Source organism: Elaeis guineensis, chromosome 5 (genome assembly GCF_000442705.2).
Source record: "Elaeis guineensis isolate ETL-2024a chromosome 5, EG11, whole genome shotgun sequence".
Classification (NCBI taxonomy): Eukaryota; Viridiplantae; Streptophyta; class Magnoliopsida; order Arecales; family Arecaceae; genus Elaeis; species Elaeis guineensis.
In genome coordinates, this window is record NC_025997.2 from 118,233,190 (window position 1) to 118,257,427 (window position 24,238).

The following is a 24,238-nucleotide window of genomic DNA, read 5'->3' on the forward strand; positions in this document are numbered from 1 at the left end:
TTAGCCAGGCAATTGTTTTTAATGTGAAAAATAGCAAGCCAGTTCATCTACCATGTTTGCCTATTTCTAAAACTTAATTCTTGCTACTTCATTAGGATTGCATATTGTTAGGGCATGAAGCAGAAATAAGATTGGGACAAACCGTAAATCTCACAAATAAGTTTGAAAAAAGATATATAATGAAAGAATAGTTAAAGCAGGCAAACCTTTTCATGACAGGTAAAATATGTCAAGAGAGAGCTTTTATAAACTATCCCTTGGCATAACTTTGTCTTTTATATTTAATTTTTATAAACAATTCTCGTCCACATATTTTTTTTTTTATTTTGATGCAAATGGAGGAAGGAACTGTCCTTTCATGGATACTTGCGGCAAAATCTATGTCGGCTGATAGTACCTTTTTCTTAAAATAATAGCGAAGCTACCACTAATTTTTTTAATACAAATGGCATGACAATCAGCAAATTCAGACAATCAACAAAACAAATTGTATGGATTGAAACTAGGCTTTCTCCAAGGAGAGGAGATATCCATCACGAAGTATTTAGTTTAACCAACAGGGTTTGAACTTGAATGCCTAAATGACATTTAGGAAAATTTTTTTCTCACTTCCTTGACTGCTGATTGCTTCCTAAATCTATTACCTTTTTTTTTTTTTGGTTTTTACTCAGCTAACCATGATTCGCAAGAAAAGTTGTTGATTGAATACTTGTTATGGTCCACAAGAGCAACAATAGGGGTACAAATGAGTTGGATTGGGCCGGATCACGAGTGACTCCGATCCAATCTAGTCTTTTCATCAGATCTTAATATTGAACTCAAATCCAACCTAATTGAAAATCAGATCGGATCGGATCCATAATCAAAAAGTCTGTCCCATTGGATCATTTGGATTGGATTGGGTTCATGTATAATTCGATCCCAATTTAAAATTTTTAGATCTGATTTGGGTCCAAATTCTGGTTGGATCTTGTTCATATGATAAACCAACATATGAAAAATTTATGATAAAAAAAAAATAAATATTATTTTATCTTGACTATTAATTTAAAAATAATTTTTTAAAATTTTAAAGTCAAATTGAGTAAAATTGTATGAAAAATAATAATACTACAAGAGCATTTGAAACTCTAATCCCACTTTATTTATTCTATAGTTTACATATTGGATTCAATATTTAATTCAGATCAAATTGGGTCGGACCGGATTCGAATTTAGTAAATTCAAATCTGATCCAAAATATTGAACGGATTCAATATTAGAATCTTGCGGGTCTTTTAAAATGAATTGGATCGAATCTAAATGAATTGGACTGAATCGGATCATAGGTCGATCCAACCCATTTGCAGCCTTAAGCAATAACAGGATTGAGAGTTTTATACTTTGGTGCATTTTTTTTTAATTATGCTTGCTATATTTTTGAAATAAAATAGTATTTATTGTTCGGTGGAAATTGATTAGTTAATTGCAGCAAAGTAGTTGTAAATCTTCCCACGATTAGAAATTTTTATGCAAAAAATCCTAGAAATACTCATTACAAGTATGGTTACCAACCAAATCATAAATATGATGTGGATGGTGGTGATTGGTTTAATTGTATCCAGTGACCCAACAGACACGGTATATATGTCACCAATCCCTGATTGTTATGTACAATGGGAGATTCAAGCATGGTAGGGTCGATAATTAAATATAAATATTTGATTGATGGAAAATGATAGAAGAGACGACAGTTAGGAGCTTGTTACTTTAATGTCATCGGAAAAGATTATTGTGAAGTAGGTGGAGATGGTGGGCGTAGTAATGACTCAACAATATATTTTTCGAAGGTAGTTAGAGATACTATCTACATAAATAGGAATTTCTTTATCAAATGATAAAGTTAATTTATATACTAATATACAATCAAGCTATCTTACAAATAACATTAGGCTATAATCTAATGGTCGCAACCTTCTTCCATTTGCATGAGGTATTTTATTTGGTTTACTGCTGCTTAATTCCATTGCTATCTTTACTCTCACGATTGAAGCTAGACCTAGTGTGTCCAAAAAACAAATAAAAAGGGATTTTGATTGTTGAAGTACTTATCAAGTATTTGGCACAAATAAATCTTGCATCCACTTTTGAAATGATGGTGGTGGCACTTTTGCTATTATCATTGATTTTCTTATTCCTAACATTTATAATATATATATATATATATATAATGTTGGTGACCACACTAGTGCTGGGGTAGAAGAACCTTGTTAGCAATGGAGCGTATCAACCGCACCCATACTTTATTGCATTAGCTTTTGGGGCTGAAATGGAGATGTGACTAATTATAAGAAGGCATTTGCTTCAATTCTAGTAGGTATATTTCATTTTTCAATTTTTACTGATGGTTTGACATTGAAATGAAAATTTTAGTGGAAATACATTTTTACAAAACTTTCATACAAAAATTCTAACCAAATCTCAACCTTGTGACCACACCCAGCATCTCATCTTATTTTCATTTCCTAAGGGTTGATCCATTCATCTCATCTCCAATTGATGCCTTTCAAAGAAAAGCCATATGCCCACAAAAGATGACTAATCATCAATATCACTAATCTGATACCAAGTGCGGATGAAGATGCTCTCCACATGTTTGTGTGTTGCATCAGTTAAATTTATCAAATATAAAATGATATGTTATTGAATAATGGTTACGAGGGGTACGTGTCGCAATATCGAGGTAGCCACATAAACTCCTTTATTCTTAGACCAACATCAAAGGATTGGAACTTTGAATTGATCACCAATGGATAAGTTTCTTAACAGCTTAAAAGAAGAAGAAAAAAAAAAAAATCTTGAGACACATCAGTTTTGCGTTGGAATTTGTCCAATCTCGCATGGTCAATAGGTTTAGCAGCCTTGCAAGCATCCTTCTTGTTAGGTAGAAAATTAGGTAGGATGGCAACCAAATTGCTCGCCAATCCAATGAGAGAGAACATACTTTTGTTAAAAGCCTGGAATGCGTAAGGCAAGCAAGCACTGTGAAATTTGAGGCAATAAAGAGTTGGTGTTGGATTCTTGCTCTAATTCTCTCCTTCTGTTGGATCCTCCAAATCTAATATGCACTTAAATGGTGCCTAACAAATGCATCAACCCACTTGGGAAAACCCCATCTTTTGTTTGGTGCAATATCAACTGTCTGCATGGAATCCATGAAATACTGGTGAGAGAGTGGCTGGCAATTTAAGAATGTCAAAAAGAATTGGAGGTTTAAGAGTTAGTGCGTTATTAAGGTTATTGAAAGTTTTGGCTGGGGCCAGTGGGAGAACTTATTATATTCTAAATGACAACATATGCTGCGCTTGGTGTCTGCCATGTAATTGTTTTCATAACTTTGTACCCATGTGGGGTTAATTGACATCCACATTCAAGTACAAATCTTTTCGATAAAATATTTACTCAGAGGTTGGAGGCAAAACAAGACAAAAAGTTCAAATCAAATTGATTCCCACTCTCTCTACTTTATCCCTTGACAGTGAAATGAAGCCTGGCATAATTCCAGAGAAAGGAAAACCTGTTCAACAGAATGAGACTTTTCTCACCCCAACTATGATACAATTATTATAACATATTACAGATCAAAGCTCTAGCAATAATCTCTTTTGTCCATCGTGATCATTAATCATGTACCTCACCAAGTAATTTGTCTAAAAATTCCAGCCAACTGTTCGCCTGATTCACCTCTGGAAACTTAGGCAAAGCTACTCATTTCGTATCATAATTATCATGGGACACACCAAATTTAACAAGATGCATATATAGTGGTGGCATTGCATGATTGTACTATATGAATTTAGTATGTGTAGTACTGAAAAGTAGCTTGATGGATTACGGATTAGTGACACAGTGGTTATGTCATGGCACGAGGGTATGTCGAGGATCAAGACATCTAGGATGAGCGGTGCTTGACTTGAGGGGCAAAATCTTAGAGTTGACACAGAAGTGTTGAACTGCGGAGCACTCTTAGAAAGAGTCCATATTATGGCATGGAGGTGCGCATGAGCATTACAGTTGATTCGAAGGGTCGGATTGCTTATGCGCACTTGAGGGTGTCATCTGTATTCAGTACAATAATGTTGCCAGACAGGGACATAGAGGTGCAAGCTTGGCTATGTGACTGGACTGCTGCGTGCTTATTGGTATGTCCAAGAAAAGGACTCAAAAGAGCTGGCCTTGGTGTGTGGCATGCTGGGACGCCGCACGGATGTTTGAATAAGAAAACACTCATCCCGTGACAGTCCCCTTCTTTGGCTATGCTAGGTAGTGATTACCTCTAATATCAAAATACTATGATTGCAAATATTTATATTTAGACAATGCTATTTCATAATTAATTAATGATTTTGTTTGCTATTTTCAATGTGTTACTGCACTATTCTGCAAATAATAGCATTGTTAGGTATACTACATCGTCCATAGGATCTTATATATATCTTCTCTGTGATGTTGTCTTAAAACTATCATGATGACCACTATGACATTATAACTTGATATGACAATGGTCCAATGCTGCTTTGCTGTTACTGTTGTTGTTCGGATACTACTCCAAGTCTCTTTTGCCTACTATTTTATGTTTTGGATCATTCCTAGGTTTGTCTGAACCTCCACTCTTCTATCATTTTGGTTGTTTTTCACTGTTTATTTTTTATAACCCTCAACAGGGAGATGTTTTAGCATCTGTCTTTATTCCCTCTCTGTGTAAATACTTGGTTCTCTCTTAATAAATTTCTTGGTGAGTAGTTGGCTGTTCCCACTACTCTCCAATTTATCAACTTGATGATAATGGTTCTGACATAAATATTTAGACAATTCTATTTCATAGAAGTTTTATTTGCTTATACATATTTTCATTATCTTACTCTAACATTTTGTACATTATCCATAGGATTTTTTCTGGGATGGAGTTATCTCTAAAAACAACCATTATACATTATTATAATCTCAATTTTGCCTCAATGAAAATGTGGTTACACAGTTTCTAGAGTTTGCCCAAAAAAAAGCCATTGCAATGATCTTTACATAAATCACATACAAAACTATGTTAAAAGCATTGTTCTATGTATTTGATATTTGTATCTCTAGTTTTTCGATGACAGAAAAAGTTGGAATTGGGGGTGGCAATGCCTAACCGTTTAGTATGTTCAACTTACTTGATTCAATCTATTATAGATCAGAATAGATTATTCGGTGAATAAAATGATTAGATTCGGGGCTAAACTTTCGATCTATTTACTAAATAGTTTGAATTTGGACCGATAAATATCTTGTATCCAATTCAATTTGTATTTGGTCCAATCTCACCGATTGACACCTGCTACTTGGAATCATGTACTCCGTCTGTTACCAGAAACCTAAAAGGAATTGTGACAATGGCCAGAGAAGTGGGACCATAGAAAATGCTGGGGACCAGTTTTCCACAGCACTTAGTGTTTCAATGGGGTGTCTTGAGAGAGGAATGAGAACAGCGACCCCAAAGCAAGAACCTTTTCTCATGATTTGACGCAAACAGAGCAAGCGTGGCTCATGCAGCAGGGCCCACAAGTCCCTCAGCAGGAGAGATGGTGACAGCAAGGACACATCCAGGTCATGTTAGATACGGGTAGCCCCACTTCTAAAGGGTATACCACAAGCATGACCGTTTGTGACATTGGGACACTTGGCCTGGGAATCAAAGTCGCCAACTTTAGACATTGTGCACCATGGGGTGCCACGTAGAGATGATAGCTTCTTCCCCTTATGCTAGTTGAACCTACGGGAATCCAGTCCATTTGCAGATGCCTCAATCACTAGAAAGTGTTTGCTTTCCTTGTCACCCACGAAGGTGTGAAGACACATGCATCTTACTTTCTTGGAGGACTCACTTTGCCTCTTCGCCTTGAATTGTTCCATGAATTGGGGAACAATTCAACGCACACAATGGGAGGCAAAGGAGATAACTTATTCCAATCAAAAGCAAAGTTGTCACACAACTACGGCTAAGAGATAGGGTGAGTGCTTTCACATTTGGCCAACAAACTCAGGGAATCTGGTTTTGGTGGCTGTGTTATTTTAGTCATATGGCAATGATGATTTCATGAACCCAAGTGCCGTGGTTCTATTGGGTTTAGTGTGGGAAGATATCTAAGAATTGCACAAAGAGATAGAAGGATGGAAGAAATAGGCCGGGCTTATGGGAGTTGAAAGAAATTTGGGATGTAATGATTGGAATTGAAGTCTCATTTGATGCTATAATTTTTTCAAGTGTTTGGCACCTATTGGTTATTGGAAAGGAGATGCGCATTTGATAATTTTTTTTTTTTAAAAGAAAAAGATTCTCAACTTTAAAAGTATTTTCTTTTTGGTAAATTTTTACTAAAGAGGAAAAAAAGGAAAAAGAGGTGGTTTGAGATTGAAGCATTCCAATACAATAGCTAGTAGCTTTAGCTTGTAGGGACTCTTTTTGATCACTTTTGGAAGAAACGACAACAAAATATTCAGGACAAGTGTTGCAAACTTGACCATCATTTCACATTATCTAACAAAATATGTGAAATTAAAAAAAAAACAAACATGATAAATCATAAAAAAAAAAAAGGATTGCTAAAATATTGTTAAGCAATCCTGTCTTAGATGGTTGGCATCTCAAGCTAGCCCTTAGGAGAGACACAAGGGTTCAAAACTTGGTGATGGCATATTACAATTTTATTGCTCAAAAACAAGAAAAAGAAAAGAAAGAAACATGGAAAGAGAATATTTTTGGGATGCAATAACTCGTTGATTTCTAAAATAATAGCTTGTTGATTTCTAATATTTTCTCTTTTTTAACAAAAACTTGCATCCTCAAGGTTGAAGGTCACATGCACGGTCTTGATTTTTTTCGTATAGAACAAATAGTGTAAGAGAATGATTTATGTGTACATAAATGACAAAATAAACAGATTGGACTTAAATCCTAATAACTCAAGTTTTTTGGTTGACTTGAGTTCCTTTTTCAAATATGTATCAAAACCTCCATTATTTAATCCCCATTTTTCCAACAAGTAGCATGCAAAGCAAGGCATGGCTCTAGAAGAGAAAGGCTCCTCTACAATTTATATCATGATTTTAAGTGAAAAGAAAATCTAGAACTAAATTTTCTTCGGCCTATCAAAATCCGTCATATTAGCCGAGTTATAAGAATACAATTTAGATAGTACTCAACAGCTTTTAGATCAGCTGGTGGGCACCCTTCTTCTAAAAGCTAGAATTGGTGATGCCACAATACTGCTGCATAGCTTACAAAAATAAATAATATTTTTTTTTAAAAAAATTGATACAATATAATTATGGACACAGTTGCCATCATAACTTAGCAAGATAAGAATGTGCAATGTCTGGATTTTGTGTGTTAAGAAGTGGAGAACTCAATCCAGAAGAAACATCCATGCATTATATGAAGTCAATGGAGCAGATAATGGGCATCTTCATGACTTTAAAAGTCTGTTGGTCTAAGAGAAATGGCTAGTGTGGATCTCAATATGGTTTGGAAAGTGAATGGACTTTTTACAAAAGTCAAGGAAAGAGATAGCTCAAGTGCGCTAAATCCACATTCCTTTCTTGCCATAACAACTGTAAAACAGCAGAAACTGGATTTTGGTGGAACATGCTTTGGCATTGTCAACTTTCACATGACCAATTGCAGGAGAGAATACAGAATTGCATCAACCCTTGTGGCCAGAGCTCTTAGGTTCAAGCTTTGGACCTTCAAAAAATTTAGACTAGATCTGTCTTCTTTTCCTCCCCTCTTCTCTTCAACACCTCCACCTTCCTATCTTACCAAATAAAAAAATATCGAAAAAAAGAAAAAGAAAAAGAAAAATGCGGATATATGATCCACCCAAAATTCATCATAAATGGTTGGGTTATTGTGAGCTGCACTTCACAAAGAAGGGAAGATTTGAACAAATGAAATGCACCGGGCATGTTAGGTTTTCTATGAGCTAATTTGTAGAAATTTTGATTATTTGGAGGTGAGATTACGACTTAAGGTGCAAGCAAAGCATGGTTTCAGAATATAGTTAGTCACAGTATAAATAATTTATTGCCCAATCTTATTCGAAAGATAGATCATGTGTGAGGTTTGTGAGATTTGATATAGTCAAGCTGCTAGAGTATGAGAATAAGCTTCAATTACTTAAAAAAGCTCTAGAAAATTAGAGGGTTTTTTTTTAGTTGAAAGCGAGATGGCAACCACCCAAAATTTATTAGAACACAGTGAAAGAAAAACAATTACAAACTCAATTTTTGGTTGGCTAAATAAAAGAGTACATGAATAAAAAAAAAAAAATCAATAAAACAGGTGGTACTAACTCAAGAGGTTTTGGAGACAACTCAAAAGAGATTAAAAGCAATAAATCTACTTGGAAAATTTCCAACAATGAAATTTCTTTTATTTAATCAAAATCGAAGCTTCGGATCTCCGCTTGTTCGTGGAAATTCTTTCATTTGTCTTTCCATATCAACTAGCAGATGGTGCACGCTTGCTGGTCCCGTGCATAATCTCCAATCTTTTAGGATTCTTTCTTTCCTCCAAAATTTCAACAGGAGCACACTTCCTTGGAGAATTTTGCAGGAGAAAAGCAAGAAGATTGATTTGGTATGAAATCCATAGACGGTTGACTTTATCATGGAAGGCAAGTTGGCAACCCAGATGAAATCTTTAATTTTCTCAAGAACCACATGCCTTCACATAGCATTAAAAAGCTGAAAGTTCTCAACCCTACCATCATTAATGAACCCTATGTAGTTTTGTACACCTTTCCCATGCCTCTTAAGTCTTACCTACCATATTTATTAGATCCATCATTGGGCTTCAGCAAATGACAAAGGTCAAGGATATCCATTAGATTGTGTAATCTGGCATCAGCTAATGAGGAGAGAGGACTGAGGGCCTTAATATTCCACCTACCAGTTCTTCTCATCAGATTGGGACTTGGATGGAGCGTTCCTTGATCCGGCCTAAACTGACAAGATTACGGAAAGGGCATTGAAAGGCTATTCGAAAATGATATCTAGCTCCATATGGCTGGCAGAGACTTTAAGACATCCTTCCACGGTGCTGGGGAATGGTTGGACCATAGATCATTTGGTACTTTGGATTAGGGAAACAGAATTAAATACATGGTGACACAAGTTATTAAGGAGGGAAAGATATTAAATATATAATACGACGTGTGTTAGAAAGGAAAATAGAGAAAAAATGATTAAATAATTTGTGGTCCACTGGGAACCAGGTCCAACCAATAAATGAGCCACAAGATGCAGACAACTGTTCTTCTCTTAGACTAAATTGGCTTCAAACTTCTCTTTCTATGATATACACGTATTCTTTCACTTTCTGTCCTCCCTAGTTAGGTATTTAACTCACCTCCGCCCTCTATTTATATTCACAAACCATCTTCCAAAGTAGCTGGATAATTGAGGTTTTTACGTTCGCCAAAACAAAAAAGAAGATGGTAATTTAAAACCAAAGATATAGTAAATAGGTACCAAGAAGAGTATTGTATTTAATACGAAAAATCTTTCTTTCAGAGAACGATGGAGGTTATGTCTTTCAGACTTTCATCATCCTTCGCATGAATCCAATGTTGAGTAGCACAATGGTCGCTTCAAGATCTATGCAAATGGAGCAATGTAGCAGTCAAAATGCTTTGAAATCTATGTAGGGCACGATCTGATGGTCAACATCATGAAAAAAAAAGAATAATCTTTCTTTCAAGGGGAAGACATAATCTAAACGGTGAAAGAAACCAGCTTATCCTTACCAGGAGCCAAATGTCATCCCTTTATTTTTCCATCAAAATCATCCATTGTAGACCACAAATCTAGTTCTAGTTGAGATTATTCTCCCAGGCCATGAATTACTAAAGCAAATGGATAACCTGACAGCATTTTGAAAGAGGGTTGAATTACTTGAGAACTGCCAATTGACTTCTCCCAGCTTTACAAAAGCCAACTTATCGCCATATTGCAAAATCGTACCAAAGGAAAAAAAAGTCGTCTTCTTGGAGTCAAAGGTGATAAGAAAGGCATCCCCCAATCCTAAATTGCCCTGTAAAGCTGATTCAACATTCTTTTTCATTTTTGGTGAATTCCTAGAAAAATAATATTTTGATATCACCTGCTGCAGTCCCAAACTGCCTACTGCTTTGACTTCCGGGGACATCAGAAATCAGAAACACGGTTCCCTCCATCCACCATTCCCAAGCCAAATCTACAGCTCTTTGTTTAGAGACAAAATTTAGTCGAAATCTAAACTTTAATAGTTGTCACATCAAATTTTTAGTGAGAAAAAATCATTGAAATCGCATCTGAGACAGCATTGAATCAGCTCGGATAATTCAAAAACCAAACTTTAGCTTTTTATGGTTTAAAGACCTTTTAATAAAACCTGATTTGATTCAGAAACTAGAAACATAATTTATCTAATTTTTTTATTTTTAATGAATTTAAAAAAAAAAAATATTTTGATACCACTTGCTGCAGTCCCAAACTGCCTAGTGCTTTGACTTGGGGGGAAATCAGAAAACAGAAACACAGTTCCTTCCATCCACCATCCCCAAGTCAAACCTAGAGTTCTTTGTTTAGAGACAAAATTTAGTCTAAACCTAAACACAATACGGACACCTCTTCACAATGACAAACCGAATAGAAACAAAGGAAACCATCCCAACGTGCATCCCACGACCACCTCCTTCAAATACCCACCACCAGTAGTCCTAAATACATGACAGCTTCCCCAACTCCATCCTTACAATGCCGCCACCACCACCACCACCGCACTCGTCCGGTTCTATTGTGCCTGCAGGCTCTCCTGAACTGAGGCCTCCGCATCCCCCGATCACCCTCCAACCTTGCAAAAAGAAGCGGCCTGCCAAGCCCACCAAGGCCCTCCGAGTAATCCGATCACTCTTCCGCTCCTTCCCCATCCTCAACCCGGCCTGCCGGCTTCATGCCACAATCCCAAGGGGAGGACGGCCATACAAAGGCCACATTCATGGTGCCACCTACACCACCGGCACCCCTTTGGTCACCGCAAGGGCCGCATCAACCTTGCCATCCACGACAGCCCCAGAAGCATCCCCATGCTCCTGCTCGAGCTCGCCATTCACACCGGCAAGTTCATGCAGGAGATGAGCTCCGACCATCTGCGAATTGCACTTGAGTGCGAGAAGAAGGCTGCTGACAAGACGAAGCTCCTTGACGAGCCCCTGTGGACTGCATACATCAACGGACGTAATATTGGGTATGCTGTCAAGAGGGACCCCAGCGAGAACGATCGCAATATCATGCAGTTGCTCCACACGGTGTCTGTGGGTGCCGGCGTGCCACCTGGTGATATGACAGACCCAGTCGATGGGGAGATGACATACATGAGGGCACACTTCGACCGGGTGGTCGGAAGTAAAAATTCAGAAACATTTTACATGCTAAACCCCGATGGAAGCACTGGCCCAGGGCTTACCATCTTTTTTGTCACAATCTGATAACTTCTGATACCTCCTCTTCTTTCAAACATGGCATCCAGAATCAATGCCTCAGCCATCTCTTCTTGTAAGATTAGAAGTGGCTCTGAGCCTTCCACCTTTATTTCTATCATCTGTAGCAATATTCAGGCAGTAAAATTGTGCTAGTGGAGGTTGACTTCATATAACTATGTAACTCAATAGTTTGCCAACAATCATGTGATAAAGAAAGGAAAAAGATGGTTATAAGCAATCATGTTATTTTTTCCCTTTTTGTCATTATTTTAAGTGTTGCAAGTGAAAAAAGATGGATCTTGAAAGTACCATGAGTTTGTTGAATGTCTTCTGGAAATCTTTGCTGGCAACCATCTCTAAATCAGATCAGCTGCCTGCAACACTTAGATCGAAGAGGACTAGGAAGTATGGTGCAATATCATCAGAAATGAACTTAAGATCTGCAAATTTAAAATTCCGGAATTGACACGAGTTAAATATAAGCGAAAAGGAGACGCACAAAATGACCTCACAAGTGGAATTCTTCATTTAGTTACAATATAGTAGCTTGACCTTCTGCTCAGTAATTAGGTATTCAACCTCACAAGTTCCCATTTCTGTAGAGTGCAACCTAGAGGCACAACAACAATGAGATATTTCCATTAGTCAGCAAAAAGGGCGGCAGTTTGGACCTTATAATTGACCCCCCAGAGTTTGGAGAACACATTCAAGATTGTAATATGCAGTTTTCCTACATAAATGGCAAAAGCAACAATTCAGTAATCCATATGTCCAACTACTAATGATTAGCAACAGAAGAACTCAAAACATTTTACCCCATCGAATATCCAACCATTAATACTTAGCATTAGAATAACAACATTTCACCAAAAAAGGGAATATAAAACATTGCATGGAGAATAATGCATCAAAGAAGGGTTCAAGGGGGAAAAGGAAAGCACAAACAACAGATTGTTTTCCTAGTTGTAGATAAAACCATTCACGTCAAGCTAAGGAGGGGCTGATGACCGGGTGAAACTTTCTGAAAGATGTGCAGACAAATGCTGACTCTTCTTTGAATATATCAAAGGAGGATATGGGGTCCAGCCTATTCTCTATGATAGAAAGGCTAAGCATATATACACTGAGGCGGAACCTTCCAAAATGAAGTACATAAAAGTATTGGAATTGCAGGAAATTTGGAGTGGCTGAATTTGGGCTAGATAAAAAGGGTTTTGGAGAATATGGTCCAGATTGTGTCCAATAAACTACTTTGGAATAACTGAACAGGAATTAAGATTGGCATGGAGACTTGTTCCATTATTGAAAGAAGTCATCTGGATGAAGCTTGATCAGACAAAATAGCATGCATTCAAGGAGAAGGGAATGACACTTTGAGCATGCTAGGTGGCTGAGGAAGACCATAGACTACTCTGACATGGAAGGTGGGAATTCCTTTTAAGACTCTGGCCCCTGGTCCCCTGGGATCTAGCACACTTGTTTTAGGAGACTCTAACCAGTATGCATTTAACCATATGACAGAGTTATCAAGAAGAATGAAAACAAACAAAACTTCAGAAATCAAAAAACATGCAACAAATTGACTTCACGACTGAGTAATTCTATAAATCTAGCTACCACCTCAACAGCAAACTGAAAAGTCTAACATAAATAGATTACAGTTTGAAAAAGTGCAGCTCTTTGAATCCTACTGAGGATGGGGCTCTGACGACTAATTACAATGAATCATTACTTCCACAAACCTCATATTGCAAAGCCAATCTATGACAAGAATTGTAGCTTTTACAACTACCACTTCAAGTCATTTATATGGACTTCACTCACTCCAAAGTCCAAAATAAATGAGATAACTAAACATCTATATGATAAATACAAAGCTACCAGAGATTACATCTACAATACGAATGCTATGGATGTATAATTTTGTATATCCATTTCTGATTTCATGAAATAAATGGGTACCTATCTGTATTACTTCTATAACCTTTACATCTACATTCCCAGTGGAAACACCAGGTAATCTATATATCCATAGATAACACTAGCAGGAATTTTTGAAGCAGAGCCACAATGTTTGGTATGTAAAATGTAAACTGATCCAAGCAACATTCATCAACACATGCCAGTGATCAATATCAAGATAATGAAACATGGATCCACCTAAGAAAATCTAAATTGTCCAAAATTAAAGGTCCCTACCTTCGTATGAAAACCGCTAAAACTAAGGAACATACAGTTCTTCACAAACACTTCTCAAACTCTTAATTTATTTCTAAACATCTGATAAAAACATTGCAGTGTCATACACATACATTAAGTTATTAAAATACTAAAATGTAAACTAATTTCTAGAAATTCAAGAGAGAATATTTTCTCAAAGAAGAGAAAAAAAGGGCTCTCCACTAAATTAATAAATTAACCACTAAACTGAAGTATGTTGCAGGGCCAGAACCAACCCCCAACCCAAGAGTTACATATAAAAGTTTGGAAATTAAAAAAAAAAAAAAAGAGTAATCCAACATAAATTGCATAGAATTGTGAAAAGAGAAGTATCCAGAGCTAGGAAGTTTAAATAAAATTTGAACAAGTGAGGCAAAAAGATAATAGAGATGAGAAAGATACCATCTTAATTCATTGATAGCATCAAGACCAAGAAGTTGAATGATAAGTTCCTCATTTTCAAATCAACATCCAAACATTTTAGTTCACATAAAGTGGTCCCAAAACCATGCTAAGGTCGTTACATGAAGGACAGAAGGTGAAATTGAATGATAAGTCCCTCCATTTTTTGTTATTACATCTAGACTCAAAATTTTGTGTTCCCCATACAGTGACACCATAACCATTGTGGATCATTATATGAAACATGGGAGGTAAATATGAATTATAAGACCTTCTGTTATTCACTTATTACATCAAGAACCAAAACTACATGTATCCACATAATGAACCCATAACCATTCTTCGAGAACTAGAAGCATGGAAGCTGAAACTGAAGGATGAAGTCCCTACCTGTTATTCACACAGTACATCAAGAACCAAAAATTTGTATCCCTGTAGTGACCACAAAGACCATTATTCGTCAACTGCATCAAGATCCAAATATATGTGATCCCATGTAGTGACCCAAGAATCATTTTAGGGTCACTATATGAACATGGGAGGGGAAACTGAACAATGTGTTCCTTTGTTATACTTTAATTATATTGAAAACCAAAAAAACTCATGATCCAATATAGAGACGACCGAACTATTCTAGGTCATTATATGAAACATGAGAGGTGAAATTGAATAACAGGCCCCACCATTATTCAATACATCAAAACCCAAAAACTAATGTTCCCACGTAGTGACCCTAGAACCATTTTGGTTCCACTATATGAAACATGGCAAGTGACAACAAGTAACTCCATTATTTGTTGATTATATCAAGACCCAACATTTCATGTTTCCGTATACTAACCCTAGAACAATTCTAGGGCCACTATATGAAACATGGGAAGTGAAATTGAATGGTGGGTCCATTATTCATTAATTACATCAAGACCCAAAAATTCATGTTCCAATAATGTGACACCAGAAACATTCTTGAGTCACCATATTAAACATTGGATGTGAAATTGAATTATAAGTCCCTTCATTATTTGTTAATTGCATCAAGACCCAAAATTCATTTTACCAAGACCCTAGAACCATTTTGGGGCTATGAAACTTGAGAGATAAAATTGAACGATAAATGCCCCCATAATTGGTTAATTACATCAAGAGCCAAAATTTCATTTTCCTGTATAGTAACCATAGAACCATTCTAGGGCCACTACATGAAATGTGAAGGTGAAATTGATTAATCTAGCTTAATGGAAATTTGCGAAGTGAAATTGAATGATGAGTGCCTCCATTATTCGTTAATTAGATCAAGACCCAAAATTTCATGTTTTCAAGAGACATTCTAGATTAACAAACATGGGAAGTGAAACAAAACAACAAGTCCATTTGCTATTTGTTAATTAAATCAAGACACAAAAATTCATATTTTGGCATTCTGGGATCACTATATGCAAAATGGGAGGAGAAATTGAATGATCGGTCCCCATCTTATTCATTAATTATATCAAGATCTAAACCCTGATGGTAGAAAAATTGTCGATAAATCTCTGTTTATCTAAGGATCATAATTCATAATTTAAACTAAAATTCAAACATGAAAGGGAAACTCAAATGAACAATGTTCTTTCTTTTGTGAGACCATTTTCATCAAAGAAAAATACTCCATCTTTTGGACAACAGCCCCCATCATGAAAATAAGTCTCCTGAAATAAGACATCTGGATATAGAAACTAAAAATATGCCATGGTTTGGACAACAACCCCAATCATGAAAATGAGTCTCCTGAAATAAGACATCATTTGAGGGTACCATTTTCATCAAAGAGAAATAGTCCATCCTTTGGACAACAAACCCAATCATGAAAATGAGTCTCCTGAAATAAGACATCTGGGCATAGAAATTAAAAAAGGAGATTGCGGGTGCCGTGCTTCCTATCCTCGTTATTAGAAGAACATATCAATTAAATCCTATAAGAGAAGATGCCTGATAAGGAGTTTGGCTTACAATACGTGTGATAAATGTTGGACAATGCCCAGAAAAGAAAAGAATAGGATAAGGGCCTTGGGCCTTGGGCATGGAGGCCTATGGCCCTTACTTTCATTTTCTTTAACAAATTGTGGAAGTCTTGATGCTGATCTTCTATCATATTTTTCTTGACATTGTTAAAGTTGTATCTCCCTTCTTTCGTGGCCACTTCTGCTATTTATAGCTGAAGAGGTGGTGGTTATTTGCATGGAAGTTACAGGTAGAAACTGGAAGTTGTCATAAGCCATCAAAAGAGATGGTTCCTATAGTTGTCACAGGCTATTGATTTATAGGCTATCCAGGTGCTAGTTGCTGTAGGCTGTCCAAGGACTCCTATCATATAACCGCAAGAGGTGGTATCAACTCAACCAATGGCATACAGATACAGATATTTATGAATCATAAACTGATAGATATTTAAAGAAAAAGCAAATCTAAACATGCAAAATTTAAAGCCGACTGTTGTCAAGCACTCGCAGCACATAAAGGAGAATAATTAATATAAAGCATCCATTATGATCACTAGTCAAAAACAAAAGCAAAAGGATGCCAGAAACGAAAGTTGAGAGTGATGCAAATTGCAAACCTTCTCCTATCTGATATGTTTTCTGAGCAGGCAAGGGATGATGTGCTTCCTGTACCAAGACCAATCGCCATTCTAATTTTCACAAGTCCAACTGTCTTCTTATCAAGAGCATGCTCCAATGCATCTTGTTCTTCATGCATTGTCACCCGGAAGCAGTATGCAGTTAATGAATGCATAAAATGCTAAACAGTGCAACTCATCAAACAAACAAACAAAATTTCTTTATATACTATTTGACAAGGATTTAGAATCCACATGAAAAGCATGACACTCACTCCTGAAACCACAGATATTCCTCAGTTGCCGCAGATAAATGAAAAACACTAGTAAATAGTTCAGCTACTGCGACTGCAACTGCCTGGATAAATTAAATTTTGGGATAAATTTGTTGCTTTGACTATCTAAAAGAGCATAAGCACAGCTCATATAAAGTTTACATATTAGTTCTCATCATTGAATACACATTCTATTTCTGGGTGTACGATGTGGAGCCCAACAAAACAGGACTACCTTCATAAATTGCCGAGAGCTATCAGAAAAAAATTAAATATCATCAGCTAGACCGTATCCAACCATGTTTAACTTTCCAAGAATTGCAAATATATCCATCAAACGATAAGCAGTAATAAAGGTGGATAAGCATCAATCAGCAATTTGTTGCAGGTTCTGCTGATCAAATTAACACAACGTCCCACATTTCTCCAGCCGAAACAGGAATCTCTCTCATTACTAGCAGGAATTCAGAATTACATTGGGGGGAAAGCAACTGGAAACTTCATCCATCATAATTCAGTTAATCCAATAATTAAACTTCCAAAAAAACAAAAAAACACAATTACATCATTTTTTTTACACAATTTCCAAAAAGAAACTTAAAAGCCTAAATCCAGAGAACTAGAGGTAGGGTTTAAGAGGCCAACCACTTTGGTAGCTGCCGCGATGAGGGAGACCAATTCCTTGGTCGCCACATCTCTCGCCTTTCCTCCTTTCTTGTCTCCAAATCATCTAAAATAGAAGAAATCCAGCAACCCCGAACAGATTCTTGAAGCTAATGGCTCCTTGCATCGCTAGCGCTGCCCAAATCTAGGGTTTCGGCAGAGAAAGCTCGTATCGTTGGTTCCTTCTAGGGTTTCGGTCCGGACTTAACCGACAGTTCCGGGGCCGAATCCGACTCTCGAGATATCGTCAGTCGGGGTAATTTTGGCCGGCTTCGGATTCTCTCCGGAAGGAGACACCAAAATCCCCGGAGATCCGCGCCGACAGCGATCTGGTGCGGGAGGCCGTACACAGCATCCGTGCGTATGTCGGTTCAGACGATGCATGGCATTGGGGCAACGGAGAGCGTTGGTGAAAGAAAAATTATACCCTACGCTGCATGCATCACGTGGTTGTGCACCCCATCGCACTCATTCATTTTTATAAATTTTTTTTATCAAACACATATATTCATGTATCATTATAAAAACGAACGATTATGATTGGTGCTATATATAATTATATAAAATATAATATAAATTATAAATTTTGTTAGACTACATGCTAGCATACTTTTGATGTTGGTGGTTGAAGGGTCCTGAACTTATCAACAAATTTACAATCACCAATATATCGAGATAGAATATACTAATTAAAAATATTTTATGAAAAAATATAAAAAAATTAGTTAAGTGATATAGTTTTTTAAGTTGATTTTGTGGATGTCTACAATTTGAGATACATCAATTTATAGGGGCTAAAATTTTAGAATCTAAATTTATATTGATATTGTATCATATACATGTATATACTTTAAGACCATCGATGTCTTGATGGGGAGTTTTATGATGTTTTTTTTTTTTTTTTTGGTGTATGAATTGAATGTACCATCCTTTTATATAAAGACAAGTAGACATGACAGCACAAGGTAAGGGCTTCACATGGGCAACACACAACAAACTCAGCACCTTCAAAGGAACATTCTATGCATACATCCAATTAATAGCATTGTTCCTTTCTGTGCATGCTTTATTCAAAAGAACTTTTTTCTTGTTTGCAGTCATGTGCTATGATAGCACTATAGATAAAAAGAATATGAGAGATCACAATTTGAAAATCCACATTAGGGCATCAAATATTTCCAAAATAATCAACATTAGAAAAAGAAGAGCCACTGTTGTAGGCCACATATGGGCTTGGGGGAGTGAAAGTAAGAAGATGGTGATGTTCACATTACATGTTGGTGCTTCAACATACTATTATTATCACAATATTGATCCTCCATTAGGATGGACACATCTGTCACAATTTTGATCGACCTCCATTATAATAGAAGCATGTAATGCAACATAATGATGTCCTTTTTTGTTTTATGGCTGGCTCTTATCTTTCTAAGGACCCGTTTGATTGGGGCATGTCAGCTTATATGATAATTTGATAATTTTTGAAAATTATTTATCTGAAAAAATGATTATAGAGGAAAATAATTTTTACTATATTTGGTTAATGAAAAAATTATTTTAAAAAATGATACAAGAAAAGATTACTACGTTTGGTTGGAGGTAAATTTATATAAAATTATGATCAAATTTATAAATATACTCTTCAACATAAAATAATTTTTTAATAAAATAGTATTATCATCTTCAATTAGTTTTTATATAATGATTATAATCATATAGCCTTTTATATAATGCCATCTTCATCTTAATTTTTTTTTTTTATAAAAACTCTTTATTGAATGAATTTGAAAAGACATTAAAACAAATTCAATGATTATATATACAATTTTATTGGAAAAAATTTTGTCAAATATGAATTATCATCACTCAAAAATTTATCAAATATCAACCCTCCATAGTATTTATTTTACCTTATCTATCCAAAAAATACACATAGGGCCCGTCAATTTTTTTACCATTTCTCTTTCATTTTTAATATCAAACATAGTAATCTAACATAAGAATCATTTTTTCATACCGGTTATCCCCAACCAAACGGACCCTAAAGGTTTGCAAATCAAGATTTTGGAGTGAATTCCTAGAAGGGAGGTGTTTGTTGATAGTTGATCTAATTATCCCCTCAATTTTTTCATAAAGCTTCCGAATTTAGTTCTATAAACAACCTGTTTTAGTAGGGGAAGGCTTAAATGCCAATAATGCTATACAAGCATTATTATCATTATATCTTATGAAATCTTTGCATTATGACTTTTCTAAAAAAAAATTGAAAGAAATTCACTGAAAAGCATCATTTAATGGAATTGTTTAATCGATACTTACCTCAAAAAATAAACTGTATAATCAATACAGTTACAATTATTTTGGACATGTCACCATATACTATTATTTACAATTGTTGCTTCTTAAACAAAAATAATACCCTATGAATGCAGAAACTCAAATCATTTCTTTGCTTATCCAACAAGATATACAATTAAATATATCTTTCCTTTTGCTTTAAAGAGTATATATCTTGTCTAAATATTCAACAAAATTGTCAAGGGTCTCCTGACTCAAACATTTGCACTATGGTACAAAAATAGGGTGAAATTCTAACACAAATTTAAAGCGTTGAGTAAATCAAAAGCCAACACTAAGACCCTCTAATATTTTGTTTAATTGAATGAATTTTGACTCAAACATTCCAGCCATGTGGCTGGAATAAGGTCTGCAGACACCAGTGGACAATGAATCCCAATAAGATAAAGAGCAATGCCTTGGGAACCCAGAAGTATCACTCAAAAAGTCACTCAACTGTCTTCCACCACTCACGTTGCTTCACCGTATAGTGCGAGCGGTTCGTAATGCAAATATGTATACAGAGGAATTAGAATACAACACACCAGCTGAGTTATTTTCTCGGTCAGATTTTTGAGTTACTAAAGCTTTTTTTCGTAAGATGAATTATTACTACATGATAAAGCTAGCATACGTGAATAATTCAAAAGGCAATGTATATCCATCTACTTAACTTTTTCACTTTTTCCAACCTTTTTCCAATGCTTTAACGGCTACCTTCCCCACTCCACTCTCCTCTTTCTACGAGAAAAGATGCAAGAAACGTGGGTGGAATGATTGCCAAACACACCTATTAAGGGCCTCATCACAACTATGATGGATTTCTATACTTCTATGATGAAAGGAATCTCAAATCTATAACAAATCATCTACTACCTTTGACGTTTCAGCTGCAGAACTGCAAATAATTGATAGAAGACCAGAAGAATCCAATGTACTGCTCTGCAGCATAGTTGTCCGAGAGACATATTTATAAAGATAAAGAACTACTTTTAAAACTTAATATTATAATATAATTTCGCTAGACTAAGTTTCTAATATTCAGGGAAAAGGTTGATCAGCTTCCGTGAGAAGGGAAGAACAAGGAGCAAAAGGTCAAAAACAGCATACAAGTCTCCTACAATAACAGTTGAAACTGAATGCCCACACCATGGGAGCCAGTCCCAATGGTCTTAGTTCTTTCATACAAAACCTTTTCTTCCAACAATCCCTCCCTATTGTTCTAATGACTTGCATTTGAATCCTCGCCGCCGGCTGCCTCGGAGTGCAGTCTCTTCTTGCCATGGATGGAAACACCAAAGAGCTTGACAGTGCTGTCCGACTCCCCATTGATGGTCACCGAGCGTCGATTTTTTGTAAAGAGCTTTTGGAGCCTTGAAGGAGATTGAGGTTGATCATCATCAGGAGCCAGTTCTATAAGTCTACCGGGTCTTGGGTTCAGAAGCCTTTGTTCAGGGGGTATTGGGGTGACATGGTTTTGGATGAAGTGAATGATGTCATTGTAGAGCTTTTTCATGTGGGTGAGCTCTGACAAGAGGAGGGAGTTCTTTCTCCTAAGTCTCTGATTATCCTCTGAAAGAGCTGAGAGGAACTCGGCATCACCACTGCGGAGAGTTAAGGGTGGCTCAATCCAGCTGGTCATTTCATCTGGACTGTGGAAAGGAGGTGGTGATTGATGGTAGTGTTGGTGGTTGTATTGGTAGTGATGAGGGACCTGAGGGGTTTTCCTTCTGTGTATCTCAGAAAGTAAATGCTTCTCTCCTTTTCTGAAGAACTCATTTGCAAACTCCCACCTATCTGCAACAATCTTTCTGAATCCCTGCAAGTATATGAAAGATAAGGACATTAAATTTCTTGTCTCTCCTTTGTACACCGTATCTGGGGAGTTGCACATAACCCATGTGAAGGTCTTAATAGCTCTAGAGTTTTTCCAACATTGAAGACAAGTTATACCGACTAGACGTTGTTTTTTCTGATGATATGGCTAAGTGATATTTTGAATTGAATAGAGAGAGCAACTTGAGTTGTAACTTAGACAGGAGAGACTCATATGAGAAATTATGGAGGAGAGAGAAAAAAAAAACTTTATTAAAATTATTCAGCATGATGTTCTCAAAAATAAAATCATAAAACATGGGTGATGGGACCTCGAGAAAGAATAAGGGGATGGGACAGAAGCCATTGCATTCCAGCCAGTAGCTTGGTGATGCCCATTAAGTCCATGTTTAACTCATTTCACACAACAAGAACTTTTCCCATCAGACACATTGGCAGAAAGAAATAAGCATCTCTCTTTTTTTGATAGAAGAAATAAACATCTCTCACAAAAATGTCTCCCCATTTTAAAGCAGTACATGGAAAACTAAGGACTGTTACAAATAAGAAAACATACGAATTAGTATGCTTTTCTCTATAAACTAGATAGTAAACTCAAATCCATCTAAGTCGATAGAAAGATATCCATAAACCCCAAAATTCCAGAAGTGAGAACTTCATGAAAATGATCGCATTGAAGAAGCCAGATATCAGCATTTTTAACTGTGAAAGATTTAAAAAAAAAAAAAAATCTCATTAAAACAAATGGAAGGCAAGCACTCAATATGATATATTTGAAGGGAAAAATATCAGGCGCGCGCTCTTGAGATGCTTACATAGGTGTTTAGCTGCCTCACAAAGCTTGAGAAGTTGTTGTGCTTGAAATAGTTGGGCAGGAGATCCCTTGCAAATTCCGGAGGTCTCCACACCACAAAGGTGGTTTCATCTTCACCCCAGGATACAATGTGATCAGTGCAAGGATCATCAACGAGCTGATAGGTCTTGGTCAGGAAGGGTGCAGGAACTGGCTTGTGAGAGTCCACAGAAACCATCATCTCACCACATCTCTCCACCAAGAAAGCCATTGCAAAGCAAAGAGAGAACCAAAGACCCACTACTACCTCAACCTCTCTCAAATAAGCTTATTTAGATCCCTCCCTCTCTCTCTCTCTCTCTCTCTCTCTCTCTCATGATTATATATATGCATAGGCTTTTGTGTTCACAGGACACACACACACACATATATATATATATATATGTATATGCTTCATTTAATATTGCACATGTACATTTTACACAAGGGCCAATTGGTAGTTCACTTGCTTTTTCAGCATTACCTAAAAACAATTGAGACCTTTCTAGCCACAACTTTTTTTTCTGGCTTATTGGTAACATTTTACAATCATTTACTTGACAATGGTGAGCGTTTGTGGGAAACTGTGAAAGCTTTCAATAAATATCTTCCCATATTACTAAGGAAGACATTCACTTTAGATTTGTGCTTGCAATTGGTGTTAGGCTCATTCTGTCACCGCAGAGACAAATAGGTTGTTGTGTTAATTATATTAAATATGTGCAAGACAGATCTACTCTCTGTTAGAGTCACCATTTACCCTTCTTTCCCTGGTTGCGTGAGATTAAATTCTATATCCATTGAACTAGAAATTTCTGCAGGTTGAGATCAAAGTGAGGACCATAGTTCTAGAAGTTATCACACTCCTCGGACAAGCGTTGATCCATCGAGCCAACTTCATGTAAACATGATCAGGATATCTTATTAGTGAGTAACATGTGAATTAAACAATTAAAGGATCATTTCCAAGTTCGAATGTTTTCTAATGCACGTTCAAAGCTAGACCCACAAAAAACATTAGTGGCACATGGGAAGAACGGATAACAGTAGTTTGAAGTCTAGTAGGGATACAGTAGTTTGAAGTCCTTGTGCACAAAGTTGCTGTTTCTCTACTAGCTACTCTGTAGTATCTTTTGTAGTTCCAAGGCATGTCCGTGACCTAGATGATATTGGAGAGGGGTTTAGTGGAGAGAATAATTAAATTATCCTCTGCAAAACATGCACTTTTGGTGCAACATCTTTTTCTATTGCCATTTCTGCTATTGGCCTGCATGGTGGGACTCAAAGCTGCTCTTTCCACACATAAAATAAAGTCTCAAACCTAAAACAGACATTCTTAGCTTTTTCTCATGAGAGATGGCACTTGGGATTTGGGAGATTTGGTGTAAGTCCTGCACAGTTTACTTAGTCCCTGTAGACAATTTTTTTCTCATGTGTCTTGGAGAACATAACCACATCAGATTGTGGTGTAAAAGATAAGCAAGCTCTCTCTCACTCTCTCTCTCTCTCTCTCTCAAAAGGAGAGCTATGGTTTGCG

At 36.4% G+C, this 24,238-nt stretch overlaps 2 protein-coding genes and 1 pseudogene across 3 annotated transcripts; 1 reads left to right on the forward strand and 2 right to left on the reverse strand.

Moving 5' to 3' along the window:
- Window positions 1-10,471: 10,471 nt before the first annotated feature.
- Window positions 10,472-18,115, reverse strand: LOC140858185 (uncharacterized). Of its 2 annotated transcripts, XM_073258306.1 has the most exons (6): window positions 17,679-18,115; window positions 16,759-16,888; window positions 12,093-12,150; window positions 11,850-11,980; window positions 11,525-11,659; window positions 11,220-11,391 (listed from the first exon to the last, which is right to left on the reverse strand). In XM_073258306.1, the coding sequence occupies exons 1-4, from the start codon at window positions 17,761-17,763 to the stop codon at window positions 11,939-11,941; spliced, it is 315 nt and encodes a 104-aa protein (XP_073114407.1). In that variant the 5' UTR covers window positions 17,764-18,115; the 3' UTR covers window positions 11,220-11,391; window positions 11,525-11,659; window positions 11,850-11,938. The 2 variants fall into 2 exon arrangements, with proteins under 2 accessions (XP_073114406.1, XP_073114407.1); XM_073258305.1 differs by having other exon boundaries at window positions 10,472-11,659.
- Window positions 10,816-11,607, forward strand: LOC105045478 (protein MIZU-KUSSEI 1-like; annotated as a pseudogene).
- A 2,914-nt stretch (window positions 18,116-21,029) lies between the features above and the next one.
- On the reverse strand, window positions 21,030-23,031 carry LOC105045479 (heat stress transcription factor B-4). Its single transcript, XM_010923775.4, has 2 exons — window positions 22,685-23,031; window positions 21,030-21,852 (listed from the first exon to the last, which is right to left on the reverse strand). The coding sequence occupies exons 1-2, from the start codon at window positions 22,931-22,933 to the stop codon at window positions 21,256-21,258; spliced, it is 846 nt and encodes a 281-aa protein (XP_010922077.1). The 5' UTR covers window positions 22,934-23,031; the 3' UTR covers window positions 21,030-21,255.
- Window positions 23,032-24,238: the final 1,207 nt, after the last annotated feature.

Coding starts and splice junctions, on each gene's coding strand:
- LOC140858185 (XM_073258305.1), bottom strand. CDS start 17,763: ATGATTTGGAGACAAGAAAGGAGGAAAGGCGAGAGATGTGGCGACCAA. Junction 12,151..16,758: donor AACATATCAGATAGGAGAAG/GTTTGCAATTTG, acceptor TTGTGCCTCTAG/GTTGCACTCTACAGAAATGG. Junction 11,981..12,092: donor ACCTAATTACTGAGCAGAAG/GTCAAGCTACTA, acceptor TTAAATTTGCAG/ATCTTAAGTTCATTTCTGAT.
- LOC105045479 (XM_010923775.4), bottom strand. CDS start 22,933: ATGGCTTTCTTGGTGGAGAGATGTGGTGAGATGATGGTTTCTGTGGAC. Junction 21,853..22,684: donor TGAGGCAGCTAAACACCTAT/GTAAGCATCTCA, acceptor ATATACTTGCAG/GGATTCAGAAAGATTGTTGC.